The sequence below is a fragment of the Moschus berezovskii genome, chromosome 9, assembly GCF_049115385.1.
Source record: "Moschus berezovskii isolate FMDL1 chromosome 9, NW_MosBer_1.0, whole genome shotgun sequence".
In the NCBI taxonomy this organism is placed as follows: Eukaryota; Metazoa; Chordata; class Mammalia; order Artiodactyla; family Moschidae; genus Moschus; species Moschus berezovskii.
In genome coordinates, this window is record NC_142468.1 from 69,566,221 (window position 1) to 69,591,704 (window position 25,484).

General features: G+C 39.5%; 1 protein-coding gene across 1 annotated transcript; it reads left to right on the top strand.

Annotated features, from left to right (window-relative positions):
• Positions 1-3,726: 3,726 nt before the first annotated feature.
• LOC148776480 (fibrous sheath-interacting protein 1-like) lies at positions 3,727-25,438 on the top strand. Its single transcript, XM_088839811.1, has 2 exons — positions 3,727-4,400; positions 23,471-25,438. Exons 1-2 carry the CDS (start codon positions 3,863-3,865, stop codon positions 23,515-23,517), a joined length of 585 nt encoding a protein of 194 aa, XP_088695937.1. The 5' UTR covers positions 3,727-3,862; the 3' UTR covers positions 23,518-25,438.
• Positions 25,439-25,484: the final 46 nt, after the last annotated feature.

Sequence of the window (25,484 nt, forward strand, 5' to 3'; positions counted from 1 at the left end):
TTGAAGCAGTTTTAGAAGGATAGGCATTAGCTCTTCTCTAAATGTTTGATAGAATTCTCCTGTGAAGCCATCTGGTCCTCGGCTTTAGTTTTTTGGGAGATTTTTGATCACAGCCTCAATTTCAGTGCTTGTAAGTAGTATCCTATAGTATCCTTTCTTGTACAACTTTTTTTTATTTGTCATAGAGTTAATAATTATATTATTTTCTTTTGCTTAATTTTCTGAAATCTCTCTGAAAAACGACCTTTCCTTTCTTTTCGTATAGCTTCTTGTATTTTCCAGAGTTCACAATTATTTTTCCTTTGACTTAATTTTCTAAGATTATCTAGCTAAATAAATCTTTGGAACGTCTAAGTATTTATCCTATCAATATTATTTGGGGACGTGATCAAACATATCAGGTCATCTACCAATTTTCCACTGTCCCCTCTTTTATTCCCTCCCAGAGACCTCCTTCCATATTCCTTCACCCTCTTGCTCCAGTATGGACTGATTTTTTTCTAAGGTCTGGAAATTTCATATGTTTAAGCCTTTGGTTTGATGTTTGCTGAGGATAACAATCAGTGGACCATTTCTAAATGCTAGCGAATTGTTTACGCATTGCAAGGAATTTTATATAAGCAGTGTTTGAAGGTGTATTTTAGTTATCTGGTACCATATATGGATTGTTTTCATTTTCTAGCTGTCTAGCTTTACATCGGAGAAGGCAATGGCAAGCCACTCCAGTACTCTTGCCTAGAAAATCCCATGGATGGAGGAGCCTGGTAGGCTGCACTCTGTGGGGTCGCTAAGGGTCAGACACGACTGAGTGACTTTACTGTCACTTTTCACTTACACACATTGGAGAAGGAAATGGCAACCCACTCCAGTGTTCTTGCCTGGAGAATCCCAGGGAAGGGGGAGCCTGGTGGGCTTCCATCTATGGGGTCACACAGAGTTGGACATGACTGAAGTGACTTAGCAGCAGCAGCAGCAGCTTTACATAGTTGGGTGAAGGAAATGCTGCTAGTAATGGATAAAGTACTATATCTGGATACCTGAAATGTCTAGTGATTAAAAGTAGGATTTGCTAATATATGATACAACTCTTTTTTTTTTTCTTTAGAAAAGCTACAACTCCTATTTTTTTTGGTAATGCACATTAACCTTAAGGTGAATTACCTGAATTTTGAATCCCAGATGATTATTAAGAATATATTCCCAGACAATTTCTTGTTACTTTCAAACTCTTAATGGTACTTGCCACTATGAAACTTGGTTTTTAATATATGGAAGTTAAATATAATTTTAAAACATATGATATATTTTAAAAGCATGATATGAAGTTCTTTTTACATGCTACTTTTTGTTAGCTACAGTAGAGGCATTACACATTATGGGGAATTAACTATACTAGTTCCATGATAGTTCCCCACCAATATTTTGTAAATGCAGAATATTTGGTTAACTCTTACTGTGTACTACAGATTAGACCAATAACATTGTTTTACTTTATTGAAGTAAAAGTTAAGGTCATTACAAGTCATGATTATGTTTTCTTATGGGAACTTCCTGTTGTCAGATAATTCATTCCTTTGTAAAGGAGGATTAATGTTATCCTAGATAATCTACTATGTAATTCAGGTATAGTGCTAATTCTTTAAAGAAGGAGAATTTTTTTCAGTGTCTTTCAATATATTTCAGTCATGTTCCTTTCCAATCATTGTTGCAATTCAGGTGGCATGCTGTTCAGCTGAATTCTTATAGAACACATGGCTCTATAATTTTGTTTGATTAATTTTATTTACTGAGAACATTGCTGGAAGAGAAAAAAAAAGTTTTTAAATCCTTAATATCTTGTTCTAAACAATCAAATCCTGATAATGTTTACAAACAGAGATTAAATGATCAAATCCTCCCCCCAGAGTGCACTGCTGTTGGAATGCCCCTGGCCTCTGTCTAGACCTGTAGCACTGAAGCCACTGCACATCTCAGGATGCATCACCCCTTCTCCCTTCCTTTTCTGTCTTCCGTAGTATTGTCCACTGAAAGTTGTAGACAGACAAAGGAGTGGCGAATCCCCAGGGGCAGGTTAATCCACCCTGTTTGCCTGAATTAAGGAATTGGGTGGTGATAGGGTTCATACCCAGATGCATTGATCTTTGTTTTCTGAATGTTGAGCTTCAAGCCAACCTTTTCACTCTCCTCTTTCACTTTCATCAAGAGGCTTTTGAGTTCCTCTTCACTTTCTGCCATAAGGGTAGTGTCATCAGCATATCTGAGATTATTGATATTTCTCCCAGCAATCTTGATTCCAGCTGGTGCTTCTTCCAGCCCAGCGTTCCTCATGATGTACTCTGCACATAAGTTAAATAAGCAAGGTGACAATATACAACCTTGACGTACACCTTTTCCTATTTGGAACCAGTCTGTTGTTCCATGTATAGTTCTGACTGTTGCTTCCTGACCTGCATACAGGTTTCTCAAGAGGCAGGTCAGGTGGTCTGGTATTCCCATCTCTTTCAGAATTCTCCACAGTTTACTGTGATCCACACAGTCAAAGGCTTTGGCATAGTCAATGAAGCAGAAATAGATGCTCTTCTGGAACTCTTTTGCTTTCTCCATGATCCAGCGGATGTTGGCAATTTGATCTCTGGTGCCTCTGCCTTTTCTAAAACCTGCTTGAACATCTGGGAGTTCACGGTTCACATATTGCTGAAGCCTGGCTTGGAGAATTTTGAGCATCACTTTGCTAGCGTGTGAGATGAGTGCAATTGTGCGGTAGTTTGAGCATTCTTTGGCATTCCCATCACTTCATGGGAAATAGATGGAAAAACAGTGGAAATAGCATCAGACTTTATTTTTTGGGGCTCCAAAGTCACTGCAGATGCTGATGGCAGCCATGAAATTAAAAGACGCTTACTCCTTGGAAGGAAAGTTATGACCAACCTTGATAATATATTAAAAAGCAGAGACATTACTTTGCCAACAAAGGTCCGTCTAGTCAAGGCTATGGTTTTTCCTGTGGTCATGTATGGATGTGAGAGTTGGACTGTGAAGAAAGCTGATCGCCGAAGAATTGATGCTTTTGAACTGTGGTGTTGGAGAAGACTCTTGAGAGTCCCTTGTACCGCAAGGAGATCCAACCAGTCCATTCTAAGGGAGATCGATCCTGGGTGTTCATTGGAAGGACTGATGCTAAAGCTGAGACTGCAATACTTTGGCCACCTCATGCGACGAGTTGACTCACTGGAAAAGACTCTGATGCTGGGAAAGGTTGGGGGCGGGAGGAGAAGGGGACGACCGAGAATGAGATGGCTGGATGGCATCACCGATTCTGTGGACTTGAGTCTGAGTGAACTCCGAGAGTTGGTGATGGACAGGGAGGCCTGGCGTGCTGTGATTTATGGGTTCGCGGAGAGTCAGACACGACTGAGCGACTGAACTGAACTGAGGGTTCATACCCAGAAATGGAGGAAACAGAGAAACACCAACTAGATATTGTGGCAGACTTTCTTGCTTTCTATCAAAGTGGTTACTTACTACCCTGCTTGATGCCCCAAGACTTAAAAAATTGAAGGGTTTTTTTTAATATCTTCATTGCAGCCCAAGGTTATTACTATATGTAGAGTGTTAGTGGTTAGTTTGGTGCAGTAATTAATTTCCATCAGTGTCATGGGACTTTTCCTGGATTTTAGTATGTGTGATTGATTCTAAGCTTCTTGTCTAGGCTTGTTGTACATTTCCCCTGCAAGTTTGAATGGTTTAAAATGAATGATTGTACTATTCGGGTGTTTTGTGTAAAGGATTTTCTGTTACTTGCATTTATATTGTATTACTGAAAGCTTACCGAAGATAAATATGTTTACTCATTCAACTGACTATGAAAACTTTTGATTTGTCTCATCAGTTAGATTCAACATCACTTCTCTCTGAGGAACAGTTAAGGTGTCTTCTGGATGAATGCTCATTCAAACAAAAATCCACAGTTAGACTGTCTCCAGAAAGAGAAGAGAAAGACATTGAGGATATGATACCTGAATTCCCCCAGCTTTCTGGATCTATTCTCTCTGAGTCATTAAACAGGTCAAAAACAAAGGTTAGAAGCACTGAGGTCCAGGACATAAATGTGCCCAAGAATGTAGAATGTGAAACATCCAGAGGCTACTTTCTCACCAAAGCCTTGACTGGGCATCACATGTCGCCAGCTCTTCTCCTTGAAGCAGAGAATGTGAAATGCCTTCAGTTTCCTGAGGACAAGGTTATTAGTGATACAGAAGACTACTTTATGTCTAAGACTTTGGGCATTGGGAGACTGAAAAGGCCCTCTTTCTTGGACGATCCACTGTATGGCGTCAGTGTGAGCCTTTCATCTGAAGACCAACATGTGAAACTCAGCCCTCCAGAGAAACTCAAACCAGGTGAGGCTTGGAGAATGTGCTGAAAATAATCTTTACTAAACACCTCAATATAAAGGTAATACAGTTCAAAATATAGTAGGATAAGGAGGTATCCTTGAAAGTCACAGACGGGTCAATTAAGAGCACGCTAATTAATGTAAGAACATATTTATTAATGTTTATATCAGATCATTGTTGGGATTAGTACTGTTACAAAATACATTATATTTAATGATAACTAATGTCATTATTAGTTATGGTTGTTATGGTTATCCAGAAAGCAGTGTTGATTTCAAAGGAAAAGAGAAATTAGTTTGAATGGCTATAAATAATTTGAGTAGATTTGCTTAGTATTTTAACTTCCAAATATCAGTGATGAATATTTGTTCCAAGGGATGAATTCGTGGAATGCTGTGTATCATTGTGGTTCTGTTAGTTTTGGTATACGAACTTCCCGTCCCAGCTACTTGTATATTGTCAGGGTTTTTTTTTGTTTTTTTGATCCAGTGTTGCATCTTACCAATGGTACAAGATACCAATACTATGGGAAGTTTTTTGATATAAACAAATATTCAATTATTTATGTTAGAGGTCTAACGTAGTCTGTGTTATATTTGTTGAGTTTGTAAGCTCAAATTTTGAAGTTAAATAGCTTCAACTTTCCCTCTCATGTAGATTAAAATATATTTCCTATTAAATCTATACCTATTACCTATTAAATCTATAATCTATTAATTCTGAACTAACTCCTTAGCCCTGAAACTGCCATCTGGATATGAACTCCAACTAATTTCCTCATCCTTCTCTCTCAACTCAGATTTTCCTCTTGACTTCCATTTCCTCAGTCACCCAGGCTTAAAAATGTGAGTCATCATTGGTTCTTCCCTTTCCCTCGCTTCCCACTTCCAGTCTTCAAATCTTGTTTGTTCTGCTTCTGCAATGTCTCCCATGTCCATCACTCCCTTGCTGTTCCTACCCTCTCAGCTGGATCAATGCAGTAACCTGATCAGGTATCCCTGCTCTGCTGTCTCTTCTCCTGACATTGTCAACCACCTAAACTTATTCCCCCAAAGTACAACTTTGATGAACATACTCTCCAGCTCAAAAAGCTTCTATGGCTCTCCTCTGTCTGTTGAATGAAGTTTGAACTCCTTCACTTGCTGTTCAAGGCCTTCAGAATCTGACCTGAAGCTGTCTTCATAATCAGTCTCTATGTGTCTTAGATGTCATTCAGCTTATGTGGCTAATTTGGGCTCAGGATGTACAGGATGTGCATGCTCTCTATGTTGCTCAAGACTGTTTCTTCTCAGGATTGTGCAGGTATACCTTCAATGGTAGTTGAATTCTAGCCCCATCCTGTCTATGTAACCTTCCCTGCTCCTCTCTTTTAAAAGTTTTACTTCTCTTCTGAATGTCCAAGGGTATCAGTCCCCATCACATCATTTTACACGCAGACTCACATTGTTAGGCATACACCCATATACTCTTAGAACTGTATAACCTTTTTGAGGACAGAGGTCCTATCTTCTGATTCATTGTTACATCTTCTCTGGTGTCCAAAGTGCTGCCTTAAATCAAGTGCCTGTTTAATAAATAAAGGGATTTAAATTATCCAGTTTTAGACGTGTGAGTGCGTGTTAGGTTGCTTCAGTCATGTCCGACTCTTTGAAACCCTATGGACTGTAGCCCATTAGGCTCCAGGAATTCTCTAGGCAAGAATACTGGAGTAGTTTGCTGTATCCTCCTCCAGGGGATCTTCCCAACCCAGGGATCAAACTCACCTCTCTTACATCTCCTGCATTGACAGGCAGGTTCTTTACCATTAACACCACCTGGGAAGCCCCAGTTTTAGAATAATACACTGAAAATGTGGTTCACATTTATTCTTCGCATTATGAATGAAAGCAGATGGTATTGCTTAAGAATTATGCAAGCCTGATATTCTATATAAAGATTTGGAACTTTTTTTTTTTTTGAAATTCCACAAGCTATACTCTTTTTACCTAGCAGCAGAGTTTATTTACAACAGGTAATTCAGTTAAATGAGTGTGGTCTGTCTTCTCCCACCAACCTTCTTCACTTAACAAGTAGACTGTAAAAACGTTGTTCTACTCTAAAATTGAAGTGTATTTTTCTTTTTGGACGAAAAGGTTTTATTAGGAAGAAAGTATTGGGATTTCTTTTTTGTCAACTGTAATCAAAACTTATTCAGTTGGGTATGATGATTTACTGTGTATGGGGTCTCATTGTCATGGAGTCAGTGTGTGGGGGTTGAGAAGAGCGTTTTACTGAGATATGACATTACTTCCGTGTGAATGTCAGTCACACGGATGTGTATCTGACGCCAAGTAGAGCATGGAAATATGGAATGAACTAGAATTTAATGTGACATAATGGAAAGAAGCTATGGTGATTTACCTTTAACTTCTGAAAACATGCCTCTGATGACTCTAGATACTCTCAGTATTTGACTAAAACAACCCTGTGATTATGGAGGTTTAAGATAGAATAGGAGCCTGGGAGGCTGCAGTCCGTGGGGTCGCTAGGGGTCGGACAGGACTGAGCGACTTCACTTTCACACATTGGAGAAGGAAATGGCAACCCACTCCAGTGTTCTTGCCTGGAGAATCCCAGGGACGGGGGAGCCTGGTGGGCTTCCGTCTGTGGGGTCGCACAGAGTCGGACACGACTGAAGTGACTTAGCAGCAGCAGCAGCAAGATAGAATAGATGTGAATATATGAACCATATTTTACTTTGTATTTATTGCATGATAAACTTTAAGGAATAAATCCTACATTTTGGATGCTTGTCAGCCTATCCAAAGCTGGGAGTTTTTCTTTTACTAACCTCAGCATTTACAATTATTAAAATAACTTGCTAATCAATTTATTCTAAAATACAAAATTGGACATTATGTGATTTATGCAAAAGTGAACCCTAAAACTAAATGCTAAACCAGTTTTCCTGGCAAAAATCCTTTTAAAGATGTAATTATAATGAGAAATTACAGTGTATTCAACTGTTATATTATATTCCCTATCTTTCTCAGGAAACAGATATGTGTGAATATATGATTCAGATGAGATTTCTGTAAACAGACAGGAAGAAAATAAGAAGAATCATTCATCATTTTCTCTTTAAGTAGCAAATATGTTGTTATGAATTTTAAAATTCTGCTTCTAAAAGATAGAGTCAGATAAAACTTCAGTTCAGTTCAGTCGCTCAGTCATGTCCGACTCTTTGTGACCCCATGAACCGCAGCACGCCAGGCCTCCCTGTCCATCACCAACTCCCGGAGTTCACCCAAACCCATGTCCATTGAGTCGGTGATGCCATCCAACCATCTCATACTCTGTCGTCCCCTTCTCCTCCCGCCTTCAATCTTTCCCAGAATCAGGGTCTTTTCAAAAGAGTCAGCTCTTCGCATCAGGTGGCCAAAGTATTGGAGTGTCAGCTTCAACATCAGTCCTTCCAATGAACACCCAGGACTGCTCTCCTTTAGGATGGACTGGTTGGATCTCCTTGTAGTCCAAGGGACTCTCAAGAGTCTTCTCCAGCACCACAGTTCAAAAGCATCGGGGTCCAAATCTAGTGACACTGAGGACCAATTTCAATTGTGGAATTGAAGATAAGGATTTGCTTCACAGATGTATTAGAAGTTTCCAGTGTGAAGTACCTCATTTTGGGGGAAGTGTAGTTGATTTACAATATTGGTTTCAGGTGTGTAGCATAGTGATTCAATATTTTTGCATATCATACTCTATTAGTGGTTATTACAAGATAATGTCCAGAATTCCCTGTGCTATACAGTATATTTTTGTTGCTTATCTATTTTACACATAATAGTTTGTATCTCTTAATCACATATCACAAACTTGCCCCTTCTCCTTCCCTCTCCCCTCTGGGAACCATTAATTTGTTTTCTCTATGTGTGAGCCAGTTTCTGTTTTGCTGTATGTATTGATTTGTATTATCTTTTAGATTCCACATGTAATTGATGTTATACATTATTTGTCTTTCTTTGGCTTATTTAAGTATAATATACTCTAGGTTTATTTGTATTGCGGTAAATGGTAGAATTTCATTCTTTTTATGGCTGAGTAATATTCCATTATAGGTAGGTAGGTAGATATGTCACTTCTTATGCATTTGTCTGTTGATGGTCACTTGGATTGCATCCATATTTTGACTGTTGTAAATAGTACTGGTAAGAACTTTGGGATACATGTGTGTTTTTGAATTAGTCTTTTCATTTTTTTTTTCCTGAGTATAGAACCAGGAGTGGAATTGCTGGATCATATGGTAGTTCTCTTTTTACTTTTTGAGGAAACTACATACGGTTTTCCACAGTGAATGTACCAATTTACATTCCCACAGACAGTGTACAAGGGTCCCTTTATTCCACATCCTCTCTGACGTTTGTTATTTGTAGACTTTTAGATGATAGCCCTTCTGACAGTTGTGAGGTGATATCACATTTTATTTTCATTTGCATTTCTCTGATGATTACAATGTTGGATATCTTTTTTATGTGCCTATTAGTCATCTGCATGTCCCCTTTGGAAAAATGTCCATTCAGATCTTCTGTTCATTTTTTGATTGGGTTGTTTTTTTGATATTGAGTTGTATTAACTGTTTATATATTTTGGATACTAAATCCTTGTTAGTCATATCATTTGCAAATATTTTCTCCTATTCTGCAGGTTGTCTTTTTGTTTCATTGATGGCTTCTATTGTTGAGCAAAAGCTTTGGAGTTAAGTTAGATTCTGTTTGTTTATTTTTTGCTTTTATTTCTTTTGCCTTAGGCTACAGACTAAAAAAAGTTACTACAATTTATGTCAAAAATGTTATGCCTATTTTGTCTTCTAAGAGTTTTATGGTTTCAGTTGTTACATTTATGTCTTTAATCTATTTTGAGTTTATTTTTACATATGTTGTGAGGAAATGTTGTAACCTCATTCTTTTACATGTAGTTGCCCAGTTTTCCCAGCACCACTTATTAAAGAGAGACTTTTCTCTCCATTGCATATTCTTGCCTTCTTTGTCATAGATGAATCGACCATAGGTGCACTGGTTTATTTCTGGGCTCTCTGTTCTAGTCTACTGATCTACATGCCTATTTTTCTGCCAGTACCATGCTGTTTTGATTTCTGTAGCTCTGTGGTATAGTTTAAAGTCTATATTTGTGGTATATGTGTATAGTTTATGTGGTATATATGGTATAGTTTAAAGTCTATCCAGCTTTGTTCTTATTTTTTCTCAAGATTGCTTTGACAATTTGGAATCTTTTGTGGTTCCATATGAATTTTAGGAATATTTGTTCTAGTTCTGTGGAAAATGGAAAATGTCATGGGTATTTTGATAGGTATTGCATTAAATCTGTAAATTTCTTAGGGTAGTATGGCCATTTTAACAGTATTAATTCTTCCAATTCAAGAACACAGGATATTTTTCCATTTCTGTGTATCATCTTCAATTTCTTATATAAATGTTTTATAGTTTTCAGAGTATAGGTCTTCTACCTTCTTGGTTAAGTTAATTCCTACATATTTTATTCTTATTGATGTGATTCTAAAAGAGATTGGTTTTAAAAGGGAAAATTTTCTTTTTCTGATAGTATTATTGGTATATGGAAAAACAATAGACTTCTGTGTATTAATCTTATATCCTGTTCCCTTGTTGAATCTATTTATTAGTTCTAATGGGTTTTAGGTGGAGAATTTAGAGTTTTCTCTATAAAGTATCATGTCATCTACAAACATGACAGTTTTATTTCTTCCCTTCCCTTTTGTTATCTTTATAGAAAAACAGCTCTTGGTTTCATTGATCTTTTCTAATTTTTTGTCCCTATTTATTTCTTCTTTGATCTTTATTATCTTCTCCTTTCTGAGCTGACTCTGCTCCCTTTAAGTGTGTGTTGTTCCCTCTTCCTGTTCAAAACTCTTGCCCCAGAGAAGGGTGCTGCTGAAATAGGTAAGGTCCATGCACAGACAGAAGTCTGATATGCTACTTATGGAAGCAACTGTGTCTTTGCTCAGATGCAGGCTTGAGTGTTAATAACCTTTGTCCCTCACAAATGATCACTGCCCCCAGCTTCTACCACCCCTGCCCTGTGGTGGAACCATTCTCCAGGGCTGACTGGGGCCCATGTGGAGTCTTGATGTGTATCAGGAGATGAGTTGTGGTAGAGCAATTGCTGTCAGAGATCTGAGCAGTTTCTGAGATTCCACTTAAGTAAATGTCAACAATGGCAACTGCCACCCCACCCAGACTCCACCTCAGGACTGGGTTACCTCTGTGTCCTACAGTTGGGTCATTTCTTGGTCATGGGCACCATGGTGTGGCATGGGGTGAGGAGGCTGGAGCTTCGGCTGGGGCACATGGCAAGGCAGGTGTGGAAAACCAGCTGCTCCTAGAGCAAATGTCTCTCTGTCCTGCCTTAGGCCTAGCCAGTATATATGCACTTCTTACATGAACAGTCTGCTGCTGCTGCTAAGTTGCTTCAGTTGTGTCCGACTCTGTGCGACCCCATAGATGGCAGCCCACTAGGCTCCCCCATCCCTGGGATTCTCCAGGCAAGAACACTGGAGTGGGTTGCATTTTCCTTCTCCAATGCATGAAAGTGAAAAGTGAAAGTGAAGTCACTCAGTTACGTCCAACTCTTAGTGACCCCATGGACTGCAGCCTACCAGGCTTCTCTGCACATGGGATTTTCCAGGCAAGAGTACTGGAGTGGGATGCCATTGCCTTCTCCAGCCACGAACAGTCTAAGCTTCCCATAACCCTTCTAATTGTTCCAGAGGTCCTCCAACAAGCCAAGGGGCTTATCTCCCTTGTGTAAGACCCCACACTAGAGCACTCAAACTATTGCTTGAACTGCTCACTCCCCAGGGCAGGTGTCTGCTTGAGTAATCTCCATTTTCATCTGAATTCTCTTCCAGGGGCCCAGGTCCTGTCCCGATTGCTTTTCTTCCCTTCCTAATTATGTATCTTTCTTACAGCCTTGGCTGTATAAGAGTCCTTCTGCCAGTTTGTTTTCAGAGAGAACTGTTTCACATTAGATGTGTTTTTGATGTGTTTGTGGGAGAAGGTAAGCTTCTTGTCCTTTCACTCTGCCACCTTGATTGCCCCCTCCTGAAATACTTCATTTTTCATTTTGTGCTTTAAGCTTAGTGATAGCTATTGTTATTTGACTTTTTGGATACAAGGTCCAGTAAATTCAGTTTTACACTCACTTACTGTTGGGGTTTCAGAAGACCGATAAATAGCGTTTTCTCTTCCCGACTCCTATCAAACCAACTGAGAGATGTATAGATTCTGACAAATGAAGATTAGGAGGTTGGCTTTATTGCTGATGAAAAGTAGGGGATTGATGTCACCTGGGTAGGTAGCCAAATGGTCTTCTTGATGTTATGCCCTCAAGATAAACCTACATACTCACTCTGGCAGAGGTGAAAATCGTCAAGCCTCACCCATGGAGACCTGTCCACGTGGATCAGTAGTACAGAGGAGCAAAGGGCACCCTGGCAGAGAATGGTGACCCACCCTGGAGAGAGGAATGAGTTGAGCATGCTGTTTCTTCCCCTAGACTCACCAATCAGATAACTGACTATTCTTTCCCATGGTGGGGATGAAGCTGGATGCATCCCCACTGAAAGTTCCCCCACATGGAATTGTGAGAGGAGTAAGTGGACTTTGATCACATCAAACACAGAGACACTGCCAGGTACACTAGTGCTTCAGGTCTGTGGTTAGTCTAGTACTTAATCAAAGCTTCTTATGCTGAATTGATTTCTAGATAATCAAAAAGGCATCTATACATGTATAGTATTTTTTTTTCTAATCAAGCACTTGAGCCACTTATCAACAAATTCATGTAACTAAAAGGAAAATATGATTGGCAAATAACAAAGATAGCATAAGGCATAAAGGGACACAAAGTCAATCACAGAGTAAAAAAGGGGGACAAGACTACACTAATTTTTCATGGAAAACAGTGAAATTTCCCTTAGGACTCATTTATTGAATAATGTTTTTTAAAATTTCTATAACAAATATAACAGTGAATCAGATAGGGTTATTTTTAACATAACACCACTAAGTGAAAACTAAGGAGACCAACTGTCTTGGTTTGCTCAGGAGTGTCCTGATTTTACACTGAATGTCCCTTGTCTTGGGTAACCCTCAGTCTCTGGCAAACTGGGATGGTTGGCCACTTTAAATTGAAACTGAGAACATAAAATCAATGAGAAAATTAATACCCCAAAAGATAAAGTTAACAGAATCCAGCTAAGTAGCAGGATTCGAGGCTAGAACGTAGATGAGCAGAGATGCCTGGCTCAACCACCCACCAGCGTGATCTGGTTTAGGGGTTAGGAATGTGGGCTGTGAGTGAGACAGACCTAGGTTTGAATCCTTGCTTGACTTTTAGCAGATGGTCTTGTGCACGTTACTTAATCTCTCTCTCCTCTCTACCTTGGTTCCCTTATCTATAGATAATATGGCTTTAGTACTTATCCCCTAGGATTATAATAAGAATCAAATGAGAAAATTCACATAAAATGATTAGTGCAGTGATTGGACTTGGTTGGCCTACATAGTACTTAATATTTCATCAGATTTCTCATAGAAGCCTAAATTTCTGACTTTTCTAGCAAATCAGCAGGTCTTACACTTGGGGAGGAGAGCCGAATAGTATATTCCTTTTAGGAGCATGTGCTCTACTGGAAAACGTGGCCCCATCTGGCCCTCTCTACTTCACGTGCTTGACCCTTTGGGGCCATATGATATCCATCCCATGTCATAAGCCTTTGTTGCTTAGAATATTGTCCAATCACTGGAGTGTTGTTACAAGTTCAGGGCCTAAGGCCCCACCTCAAGCATACTGAACCAAAATTTGCACTTTAATAAGTTCCCCTGTGATAATTACAGTGAAATTTGAGAAGCTGTGTTACAAACCACTAGAGCATTATTCCTAATGAGGATGAATGTAGAGATCATCTGAGAAGTTTTTTGCTTGTCTGTTTTACACCTATGTCCAAGGCCCTAGCCAGAATTATTAAAATCAGGCTCCCTAGTGTGGAGTGCTCAATTTGTCAAATTAATGCAAGTCACAAGATTTTGCTGTGCATATTTGAGAAATATGGCATTCAGTTTATACATAAGAAAACTAATTATGTTATACTATTAGGGTCCTTAGTTCAGTTCAGTTCAGTTCAGTTGCTCAGTCGTGTCCGACTCTTTGCGACCCCATGCATCACAGCACGCCAGGCCTCCCTGTCCATCACCAACTCCTGGAGTTCACTCAAACTCACCTCCGTCGAGTCGGTGATGCCATCCAGCCATCTCATTCTCTGTCATCCCCTTCTCCTCCTGCCCCCAATCCCTCCGCATCAGAGTCTTTTCCAGTGAGTCAACTCTTCGCATGAGGTGGCCAAATATTGGAGCTTCATCTTCAGCATCAGTCCCTCCAATGAACACCCAGGACTGATCTCCTTTAGAATGGACTGGTTGGATCTCCTTGCAGTCCAAGGGACTCTCAAGAGTCTTCTCCAACACCACAGTTCAAAAGCATCAATTCTTCAGTGCTCAGCTTTCTTTATAGTCCAATTCTGACATCCATACATGATTACTGGAAAAATCATAGCTTTGACTAGATGAACCAAAGTAATTTTGCCAAAGTAATGTCTCCGCTTTTTAATATGCTGTCTAGGTTGGTGATAACTTTTCTTCCAAGGAGCAAGTGTCTTTTAATTTCATGGCTACAGTCACCATCTGCAGTGATTTTGGAGCCAAAAATAAATAAATAAATAAATAAATAAAGTCTGCTGCTGTTTCCCCATCTATTTGCCATGAAGTGATGGAACTAAATGCCATGATCTTAGTTTTCTGAATGTTGAGCTTTAAGCCAACTTTTTCACTTTCCTCTTTTACTTTCATCTAGAGGCTGTTTAGTTTCTCTTCGCTTTCTGCCATAAGGGTGGTGTTATCTGCGTATCTGAGGTTATTGATATTTCTCCCGGCAATCTTGATTCCAGCTTGTGCTTCATCCAGCCCAGCATTTCTCATGATGTACTCTGCATATATGTTAAATAAGTAGGGTGACAATATACATCCTTGATGTACTCCTATTTGGTACCAGTCTATTGTTCCATGTCCAGTTCTAACTGTTGCTTCCTGACCTGCATACACATTTCTCAAGAGGCAGAATTTCTCAAGAAATTCCCATCTCTTGAAGAATTTTCCACAGTTTGTTGTGATCCACATAGTCAAAGGCTTTGGCATAGTCAATAAAGCTGTAATAGAAGTTTTTCTGGAACTCTTGCTTTTTTGATGATCTAGCAGATGTTGGCAATTTGATTTCTGATTCCTCTGCTTTTTCTAAATCCATCTTGAACATCTGGAAGTTCATATTTCACGTACTTGTTGGAGCCTGGCTTGGAGAATTTTGAGCATTACTTTGCTAGCGTGTAAGATGAGTGCAATTGTGCGGTAGTTTGAGCATTCTTTGGCATTGCCTTTCTTAGGGATTGGAATGAAAACTGACCTTTTCCAGTCCTGTGGCCACTGCTGAGTTTTCCAAATATGCTGGCATATTAAGTGCAGCACTTTCACAGCATCATCTTTTAGGTGATAGCTCAACTGGAATTCCCATGACCGCCACTAGCTTTGTTCATAGTGATGCTTCCTAAGGCCCACTTGACTTTGCATTCCAGGATGTCTGGCTCTAGGTGAGTGATCACACCATCATGATTATCTGGGTCATAAGATCTTTTTTGTACAGTTCTTCTGTGTATTCTTGCCACCTCTTCTTAACATCTTCTGCTTCTGTTAGGTCCATACCATTTCTGTCCTTTATTGAGCCCATCTTAGCATGACATGTTCCCTTGGTATCTCTAGTTTTCTTGAGGAGATCTCCAGTCTTTCCCATTCTATAGTTTTCTTCTATTTCTTTGCACTTATCTCTCCTTGCTGTTCTTTGGAACTGTGCATTCAAATGAGTGTATCTTTCCCTTTCTCCTTTGCCTTTCACTTCTCTTCTTTTCACAGCTATTTGTAAGGCCTTCTCAGACAACCATTTTGCCTTTTTGGGTATCTTTTTCTTGGGGATGGACTTGATCCCTGCCTCTTGTTCAATGTCATGAACCTTGGTCCATAGTTCTTCAGGCACTGTGTCTATCAGATCTAATCCCTTGAATCTATTTCTCACTTCCACTGTATAATCATAAGGGATTTGATTAAGGTCATACCTGAATGGTCTAGTGGTTTTCCCTACGTTCTTCAATTTAAGTCTGAATTCGGCAATAAAGAGTTCATGATCTGAACCACAATCAGCTCCCAGTCTTGTTCTTGCTGGCTGTATGGAGCTTCTCCATCTTTGGCTGCCAAGAATATAATCAATCTGATTTCAGTATTGACCATCTGGTGATGTCCGTGTGTAGAGTCTCCTCCTGTGTTGTTGGAAGAGTGTGTTTGCTATGACCAGTGTGTTCTCTTGGCAAAACTCTATTAGCCAAATTTGCCTTTTACTCCAGTTATTTCTTGACTTCCTACTTTTGCATTCCAGTTCCCTATAATGAAATGGACATTTTTTGGGGTGTTAGTTCTAGAAGGTCTTATAGGTATTCATAGAACCATTCAACTTCAGCTTCTTTAGCCTTACTGGTCAGGGCATAAACTTGGCTTACTGTGATATTGAATGGTTTGCTTTGGAAACGAACAGAGGTCATTCTGTCATTTTTGAGATTGTATCCAAGTACTGGATTTTGGACTCTTTTGTTGACTGTGAGGGCTACTCCATTTCTTCTAAGGGATTCCTGCCCACAATAGTAGATATAATGGTCACCTGAGTTAAATTCACCCATTCCAGTCCATTTTAGTTCACCGATTCCTAAAGTGTTGATGTTCACTCTTGCCATCTCCTGTTTGACCACTTCCAATTTGTACTGATTCATGGACCTAACATTCCAGGTTCCAGTGCAATACTGCTCTTTACAGCACCGGACTTTACTTCTATCACCAGTCACAGCTACAACTGGCTGTTTTGCTTTGGCTCCCTCTCTTCATTCTTTATGCAGTTATTTCTCCACTGATCTCCAGTAGCATGTTGGGCACCTACCGACCTGGGGAGTTCATCTTTCAGTGTCCTATCTTTTTGCCTTTTCATACTGTCATGGGGATTCTCAAGGCAAGAAAACTGAAGTGGTTTGCCAATCCCTTCTCCAGTGGACCACGTTTTGTCAGACCTCTCCACCGTGGCCCACCCATCAGTCTTGGGTGGCCCTCCATGGCATGGCTCATAGTTTCATTGAGTTGGAGAAGGCTGTGGTCCATGTGATCAGATTGGTTAGTTTTATGTGATTGTGGTTTTCAGTCTGTCTGCTGTCTGATGGAGAAGGATAAGAAGTTTATGGAAGGTTCCTAATCGGAGAGATTGACTGAGGGGGAAACTGGATCTTGTTCTGATGGGTGAGGTCATTCTCAATAAATCTTTAATGCAATTTTCTGTAGATGGGTGGGGCTGTGTTCCCTCCTTGTTATTTACCTGGGGCCAAACTATGGTGGAGGTAATGAAGATAAATATTGACAACTTTATAGTCCAAATACATTTCATCTAGAAATTCTGCCCATCAAAGGATCTGATTGCAACTTGCTCAGTTGAGCCTGGGTGTGGGTAAACTGGGTTTGGGGAAGATGTTTTGTTGGTTTGAAGGAGGTGTGAGTGAATGTATATCCTTGTTCCTACCACCTGAACAGTCTGAAGGGAATTAGATTGTTTAGAGAGAGTTGTACTATGTATACAACAGTGTATATAGACATTGTTGTACTATAGTCTTACTGGTTTGCAGTGGAACGGTGAGATTCTGCTAGCTAATTTTTTTCCACTAAAAGTATTTTGTCCTGCTCAAAGGGTAATGTTTAAGTCATCATTGCTTTGATGGAGTTCTCTTTCTCTCAAATAGTGTGTGTCTTGAGGCCTCCTTGTTATCATTTGTGAAATTACTTTTCCAAGTCTACTAATTACTTCTCAGATGCTCTTAGTAAGCTAACCCTCCAAGTTTCTTTAATCAAAATATCAGACTTGGCATAATAGAAATTCCCAGTGTTAATTCCTGTTTTATGGAAGACCTCGCTGCTGCTGCTGCTGCTAAGTCACGTCAGTCGTGTCTGACTCTGTGCGACCCCATAGACAGCAGCCCAACTGGCTCCTCTGTCCTTGGGATTATCCAGGCAAGAACACTGGAGTGGGTTGCCATTTCCTTCTCCAATTCATGGAAATGAAAAGTGAAAGTGAAGTCACTCAGTCGTGTCTGACTCTTAGCGACCCCGTGGACTGCAGCCTACCAGGCTCCTCCGTCCATGGGATTTTCCAGGCAAGAGTACTGGAGTGGGGTGCCATTGCCTTCTCTGATGTAAGACCTTAGTATATAGTAAATTTGTATTCGATGAATTTATTTTTTCAAGTTACTTTCAACGAATTTTCTTTTTCTTCTTAACATATATTTTGTTGAAGTATAGTTGATTTACAGTGTTTCAGGTGTATAGCAAGGTGAGTCAGTTATACATATATATTATTTTTGAAATTATTTTTCATTATAGTTTATTAAAAAAATATTGACTATAGTTCCCTAATTCAGTTCTTCTTGGGGTAGACTTCATAGAAATATTTCCCCCCGATTATTTTCTTTATCATAAAATAACACTTTCTCTAGTATAAAGTGAACAATGGCATGTTGGAGAGTTTTGATGTTTAATTGTAATGAACTTATCACTTTGTCAAGTATTGGGAACTTCTGATTCCACTGCATCATTCAAATAGAGTAAAATGAAAACATGAAAGAGTTACTGAAGATCATGACTGTAGACTAGATTTATGGACCAGCAGTATTGGCATCCCTTGGGAACTTGTTAGAGCTGCAGAGTCCCAGACCTACTGTATCAGGTTCTGCGTTTTAACAAGTTGCCCCCCAGCAGGTATATACACACTGAAGTGTGAGAAGATCTGAATTAGATGGTTTACTAGTTACTCTGGGTGTTCATTGGAAGGACTGATGCTGAAGCTGAAACTCCAATACTTTGGCCACCTCATGTGAAGAGTTGACTCACTGGAAAAGACTCTGATGCTGGGAGGGTTTGGGGGCAGGAGGAGAAGGGGACCGACAGAGAATGAGATGGCTGGATGGCATCACCGACTCGATGGACATGAGTTTGAGTGAACTCCGGGAGTTGGTGATAGACAGGGAGGCCTGGCGTGCTGTGATTCATGAGGTCACAAAGAGTCGGACACAACTGAGCAACTGAACTGAACTGAACTAGTCACTCTATTTTAGGATTATAAAAAAAATAGCAGCCTATGTGGTGATGGTGAAAATAATATCAGAAAGTATCTTCTTTTCCTGTCTGCTCAAGCCCTGCTTTATCCTCTTGAATTTCATGTTAATGAAGACACTACCTTTTCCTTCTCATTTTAATGAAGACACTACCTTCTCCAGACTGTCCTCTTACCTCCCCACCCACCCCACTTTTCCTTCTTGTGTGTAACCTTCCTCTTCACCACTGAGAGCAAGCTAGTCCTACTCTTTAGTTCTCTACTGCTTTTTCATGGCTAGTATTTTATTTGGAGACATACCTAGCTGGTATGGGATCATCTGTACTTTGTATACTTTTGATTTTCAGACCTCTCTCTTTGGCATCTGCCTCAGGTCTGCCTGGCATGTAAAGCTATACTGAGTCCATCCCTTAAACAGTGCTTCTTATCTCTGACTGCACATTAGAATCATCAGGTGAGATTTAACAACAGGTTAATGTCTTGTTTCCATTCCAGAATTAAATCAGTTTCTAGGGGTTGGCTCTGGGCATCTGTGTTTTTTAAAGCCAGTTTCTGAGGATGGGGTCTGGTTGATTCTGTTGTTTAGTTATGACTAAGACCACTGCTCCAGGGTTCCCTTGTATTCATTCATTAAGGATGCTGTTCCTAGGTTATCAGGTGAGTAGGGCATGATCACTGCTCTGAATTATTTCATAGGATATTGCTGAAGGCAGGCACTTAAGCAGACAGTCTCAGCATATGGGGCCAAGTATAAGAGCTTCTGGACAAAGTATTTGGCAACACTAGAGGGAATGATGAGCGACTGGAAGATGGGGAGGTAGCATTTGAATTGAGCTTCTGAGGACAGGTGGTCACTTACTGGGTGTGTGAGAAGGATTGCACTCCAGATGGAAGGACGAGCACTTGTGAAGATGTGGTGCCGAGGTCTTATTCCTCATCTCACACGTGAGATACTCAGGTGCACTTCTCATGCATCCCACCTTCCTCTCCATGCTAATATTTCTTCTCCATGCATTGACAGTGTCACTACATTTCTCATTGTACTCTGAAACTCCAAATCATTTGTTAAATATTAGATTGATTTTTAAAATAGCAGCTCTGTCGACATCCACTCTAAACACCTGTGTCAGTTTCCTGCAGTTGCCACAACACATGATCACAACAAAAATTTATCGTCTCACTGTTCTGGAGGCCGAAGTCTGAAGTCAAGATGTCTGCAAGGCCACACTCTACCCGGAGGCTCTGTGGAAGGATGCTTCCTTGCTTCTTTCACTTTCTCAGGCTGTTGACATTCTTTGGCTTCTTTGCTTTGTGTTCATATCACTCCAATCTCTGACTCTGTCTTCACATTGTCATTCTCTCTCTGCACGTGTCTCAAATCTCCCTCCGCTTTTCTCTTATAAGGACATTTGTTCATTAATGTAGGTCCCACCTGTATAATCCAGGATGCTCTTGTCTCAAGATCCTTAATTATATCTGTAAAGATGCTTTTCCCAAGTGAGATGACTTTCGTAGGTATCAGGGATTGGGATGTGGATATAACCTTTTTGGGGTAACCTTTTAGCAATACCATACAATTCAGTGGGTTTTAGAATGTTCACAGAATTTTACATTCATCACCACTATCAATTTTACAATATTTTCCTTATCCTAGAGAAAAATACTGTACCCACTCACAGTCACTGCCCATTTTCCCCCAGCCCCCCAGCCCTAGGTGATCACTAACCTACTTTATGACTCTATGAATTTGCCTAGTCTGGACACTTCATATACGTGGGATCATACAATATGTGGCCTTTTGTGTCTGACCCCTTACTTATTATGATGTTTTCAAGATTCATTCATGCTGTGGCCTGAATCAGTACTTTACTCTTTTATTATTGAATAATATTCTTTTGGGTGAATTTACCACATTTTCTTTATCCATTCATTAGCTGATAGACATTTGAGTTGTTTCTACTTTTTGGCTGTTATATGAAATTCTGCTATTAATCTTGGTGTGCAGGTTTTTGGGTAGATATATATTTTCATTTGGGGCTTCTGTGTGAAAAAAAAAAGGCTGCCTGAAATGCAGGAGATGCAGGAGATTGTGGGTTCAATCCCTGGATCGGGAAGATCCCCTGGAGGAGGAAATTGCAACCCATTCTAGTATTCTTGCTTGAAAAATCCCATGGACAGAGGAACCTGATGGGTTATAGTCCATGCGGTCACAAAGAGTCAGACATGACTAAGGGATTGAGCTCAAACATGCTTTCATTTCTCTAGGGGATATACCTAGGAGTAGAATTGCTGGGTCTATGGTAGCCTTTCGAGCAACTGTCAGATGTTTCCCAAGTCAGCTGCCTCATTTACACTCCCACCTGCAGTGTTTGAGGGTTCCAGTTTCTCCTGATTCTCTTTTATTTGGTGCTATTGTCAATTCTGCCTTATATGAAAAGCTTCTTACTAAGATTAGAAGAATATTTACATTTCACTTCGGTTAGTGTCACAGTTTGTTTCTAACACTGAAGAAATGAAAGACGATCAGTTCTTATCTACCCTGTCACATTTACTTTTTGTTTCACCCAGCTTCCTGGAATCTTAGTACAAAGCAAATAATAGTGATAATAATAATTTTGATGCCTGTCTCCAAATTCATAACCGTTTTAGTTCAAAACCCCAAAAACGATCCCATAACTGTAAGCTCAATCAGGCAAGCCCTTTATCTTTCACTTTTTCTTGTAAATTTTGTGTACAGCTTGTGGTGACTGTGCAGTTCAGTTCAGCCGCTCAATCGTGTCCAACTCTTAGAGATGCTATGGACTGCAGCACACCAGGCTTCCCGGTCCTTCGTGTTCTTTGAGTCAGTGATGCCATCCAACCATCTCGTCCTCTGTCATCCCCTTCTCCTGCCTTCAGTCTTTCCTAACATCAGGGTGTTTTCCAGTGAGTCAGCTCTTTGCACCAGGTGGCCAAAGTATTGGAGCTACAGCTTCAGCATCAGTCCTTCCAATAAATAGTCAGGACTGATTTCCTTTAGGATTGACTGGTTTGATCTCCTTGCTGTCCAAAGGACTCTCAAGTGTCTTCTCCAGCACCACAGTTCAAAAGCATCAATTCTTTGGCACTCAGCCTTCTTTATTGTCCAGCTCTCATATCCACACATGACTACTGGAAAAACCATAGCTTTGACTAGATGGACCTTTGTTGGCAAAGTAATGTCTTTCCTTTTTTTTTTAAATTAATTTAATTTTTATTGGAGGCAAATTATTTTACAATATTATATTGGTTGGTTTTGCCATACATTGACATGAATCCGCCCCGGGTGTACATGAGTTCTCCCTCCTGAACCTCCCTCCCACCTCCCTCCTCCCTTTATCCTCCCTCTGGGTCATCCCCGCACGCCAGCCCTGAGCATCCTGTAACATGCATCGACCCTGAACTGGTGATTCATTTCACATACGACAACATACATGTTTCAATGCCATTCTCCCAAATCATCCCACCCTCACCCTCTCCCACAGAGTCCCAAAGACTGTTCTATACACCTATGTCTCTTTTGCTGTCTTGTATACAGGATTATCATTAGAATCTTTCTAAATTCCATATATATGTGTTAGTATACTGTATTGGTGTTTTTCTTTCTGGCTTACTTCACTCTGTATAATAGGCTCCAGTTTCATCCACCTCATTAGAACTGATTCAAATGCATTCTTTTTAATGACTGAATAATACTCCATTGTGTATATGTACCAAAGCTTTCTTATCCTTTCGTCTGCAGATGGACATCTAGGTTGCTTCCATGTCCTGGCTGTTATAAACAGTGCTGCAATGAACATTGGAGTACATGTGTCTCTTTCAATTCTGGTTTCCTCGGTGTGTATGCCCAGGAGTGCAATTGCTGGATCATATGGCAGTTCTATTTCCAGTTTTTTGAGGAATCTCCACACTGTTCTCCATAGTGGCTGTACTAGTTTGCATTCCCACCAACAGTGTAAGAGGGTTCCCTTCTCTCCACATCTTCTCCAGCATTTATTGCATGTAGACTTTTGGATAGCAGCCATTCTGACTGGTGTGAAATGGTATCTCATTATGGTTTTGATTTGCATCTCTCTGATTATGAGGGATGTTGAGCATTTTTTCATGTGTTTGTTAGCCATCTTTATGTCTTCTTTGGAGAAATGTCTGTTTAGTTCTTGGGCCCATTTTTTGATTGGGTCATTTATTTTTCTGGAATTGAGCTGCAGGAGCTGCTTGTATATTTTGGAGATTAATTCTTTATCTGTTGCTTCATTTGCTATTATTTTCTCCCATTCTGAAGGTTGTCTTTTCACCTTGCTTATAGTTTCCTTTGCTGTGCAGAAGCTTATGATTTTAATTAGGTCTCATTTGTTTATTTTTGCTTTTATTTCCAATATTCTGGGAGGTGGGTCTTGGAGGATCCTGCTGTGATTTATGTTGGAGAGTGTTGTCTTTGCTTTTTAATATGCTGTCTAGGTTGATCATAGCTTTTCTTCCAAGGAGCAAGTGTCTTTTAATTTCATGACTGTAGTCACTGTCTGCAGTGATTTTGCATATTTTGAATATTGATTTTAATATTCAATAAATATTAAAATAAATTTAATATTTGTTGCACAGTGGTGATTGTACGATAAATATTAAATGAGAATGTGACTTGTCTTATATGTAAAAGGATTTAATGTTTATAAAACATAGACTGATAATTTTTCTTAATTATGCACAGATATCTGACAAATTTGGTTTTTCTTTTTAACGTGCAGATGAACAGGAGACTGAAGATGTGACAGAAGAATGTAAAGAATCTTAAGCGCTGACTTGCTGGGTTGTGCTTTAAAGAGAGTTGGTAAATTAAGTTAAACCACATTTTTTCTAAATTCTTTTAATTCAGTGAATGCATTATTGAGACCATTCCTCAAATGACAATTTTAATGTTTAGATTCTCTCTTTCTGGATCATATTTTTTTTTGATATTTTTTGAGACTTGTGGTAAATTGCTCACTGGTTTTTCCTCATTGAAATTCCCAGGAAAATTGTTTTTTATTGCATTATAGAAGCCAACATTTTATGTATGTGTGCTGTGGTAAAACTAGTTGAAGTTTTATGATTGTTTTGTATTTGATATTACACATTACTGCTTTATTGTGGTTTAGATAGGTTTGTTGACCATGACTTGTAGTTTTGCCCTGATTTCCCTTCTTTCCTCCTCTCTGTGCCTGTTAAGTAAGTATAGCTTACTGTGAAGAGAAATGAATTTTCCCAACAAAACAATGTTTGGCTATCCTTGCTATAGTAGTGATACTTTTCATGAGCAGAAGTGTGACTGAATTATTTCATATATGATGTTTAGTTTGTTGTCTTCTTTCAGACTTTCCCTTTTAGAATTCAGCAAATAAAGATCAGCTGGTTTTAAAAAAGCTGTATTACTGTTTTAAGAGAGAGGGTTTGTTAGTTACAAGTCGGTAACCTGACTTTATGAGGACCTTTTATGTCTTTTCCAAACTCATGTGCTTCTGGTATTTGATTGATATGTGTGTGTGTGTGTGAGAGAGAGAGGGAGAGGGAGAGGCAGGGAGAGGAGAGGAGAGGGAGATAGATAGCGAGGAGACAGTTTCTGGCTTTATAGTATATTTCTCCAAATGGTATTTGGGGCATAGTGGACCTTTATGTTACAAAAGTTTAACAGAGGGTAGGAAAGCAGAATGATTAAGTAATTCACTTTACCCTTGAAAGGAATGAGACCCTTCCATAGCATGTAAACTGAGTACCTACCTCTAACAAAGAACTGGCAAGCTGAATTTGTATAATATACTCAACATGAGGGCTCCAAATTAAAAGATTGCCTTGATAAGAAAGAAAATGTTCTTTAAAAAGCAGTGTTTTTAAGTTTCTCTCTAGACCTGAGTGTTTGCCCCCAGAAAAGGTAGATAAAAAGTATGAAAGAGCAAGAACTAATTCATTTCAGGAATAAATTTAGGGTCTTAAAATTTGAGGTTTTTCTACTTATGACTCCTCAAGAAAACTATTGGCACCACCGTTATTGTAAATTCCCATAGGACGTAGAGTTTATCGCCCTTCAGTCCAACTCTGAAATGCATGACAATAAACTGCTATAGAAGGAGAGAGCCATCACCCTGATGGCATAGTTTTAATTTTTAACAAGTCCTTTGTTTCAGGACAGCCTGACTCGAAGGTCAGCCTTGGAGTGCGTGTGGCGCACGCCTGGTAAGAAAGCTCCACATGCGTTTCTTCTGACCCGTCCCGATACTATCAGTTACTTTTGTTCTGTTACTTAAAAGTGAATTAGAATTCTCTCCCAAGCCTTCATGTGCTGAGCTGCTCTGAGAATGAATGATGCCATGTTTCAAAGGGTATTTCTTTCAAATCGGTTTTCCAAAGTTTATAACCAACACCTTCCAGTTCCTGATTCTTCACCTAGATACTATAAAGTGATTTGGCAATTTATGCTTATCTATGACTATGCAATTTATACTTACATATGTTTCTAGAATGAGAGAAAAGTCAATAAGGGGAAAAAAGATTCTGTCTCACTCAGCCTGTCCTTTTTGTTTAATGGACCTCAAAGTGAGACCTTTCAATCTACTCATAAAACTTTTTATTCTAAAATTTTTAAAAATGCTTTTTTAAAACTAAAAATTGGGCAATATTCTACATTCATGGTTAGCATACCTGAAGCTCAGGTTCTGCTTGTTGTAAAGCTTTGGCTTTCTCTTCACAAAATAAGTTGATACTTTATATGTGTGTGTGTACATATAT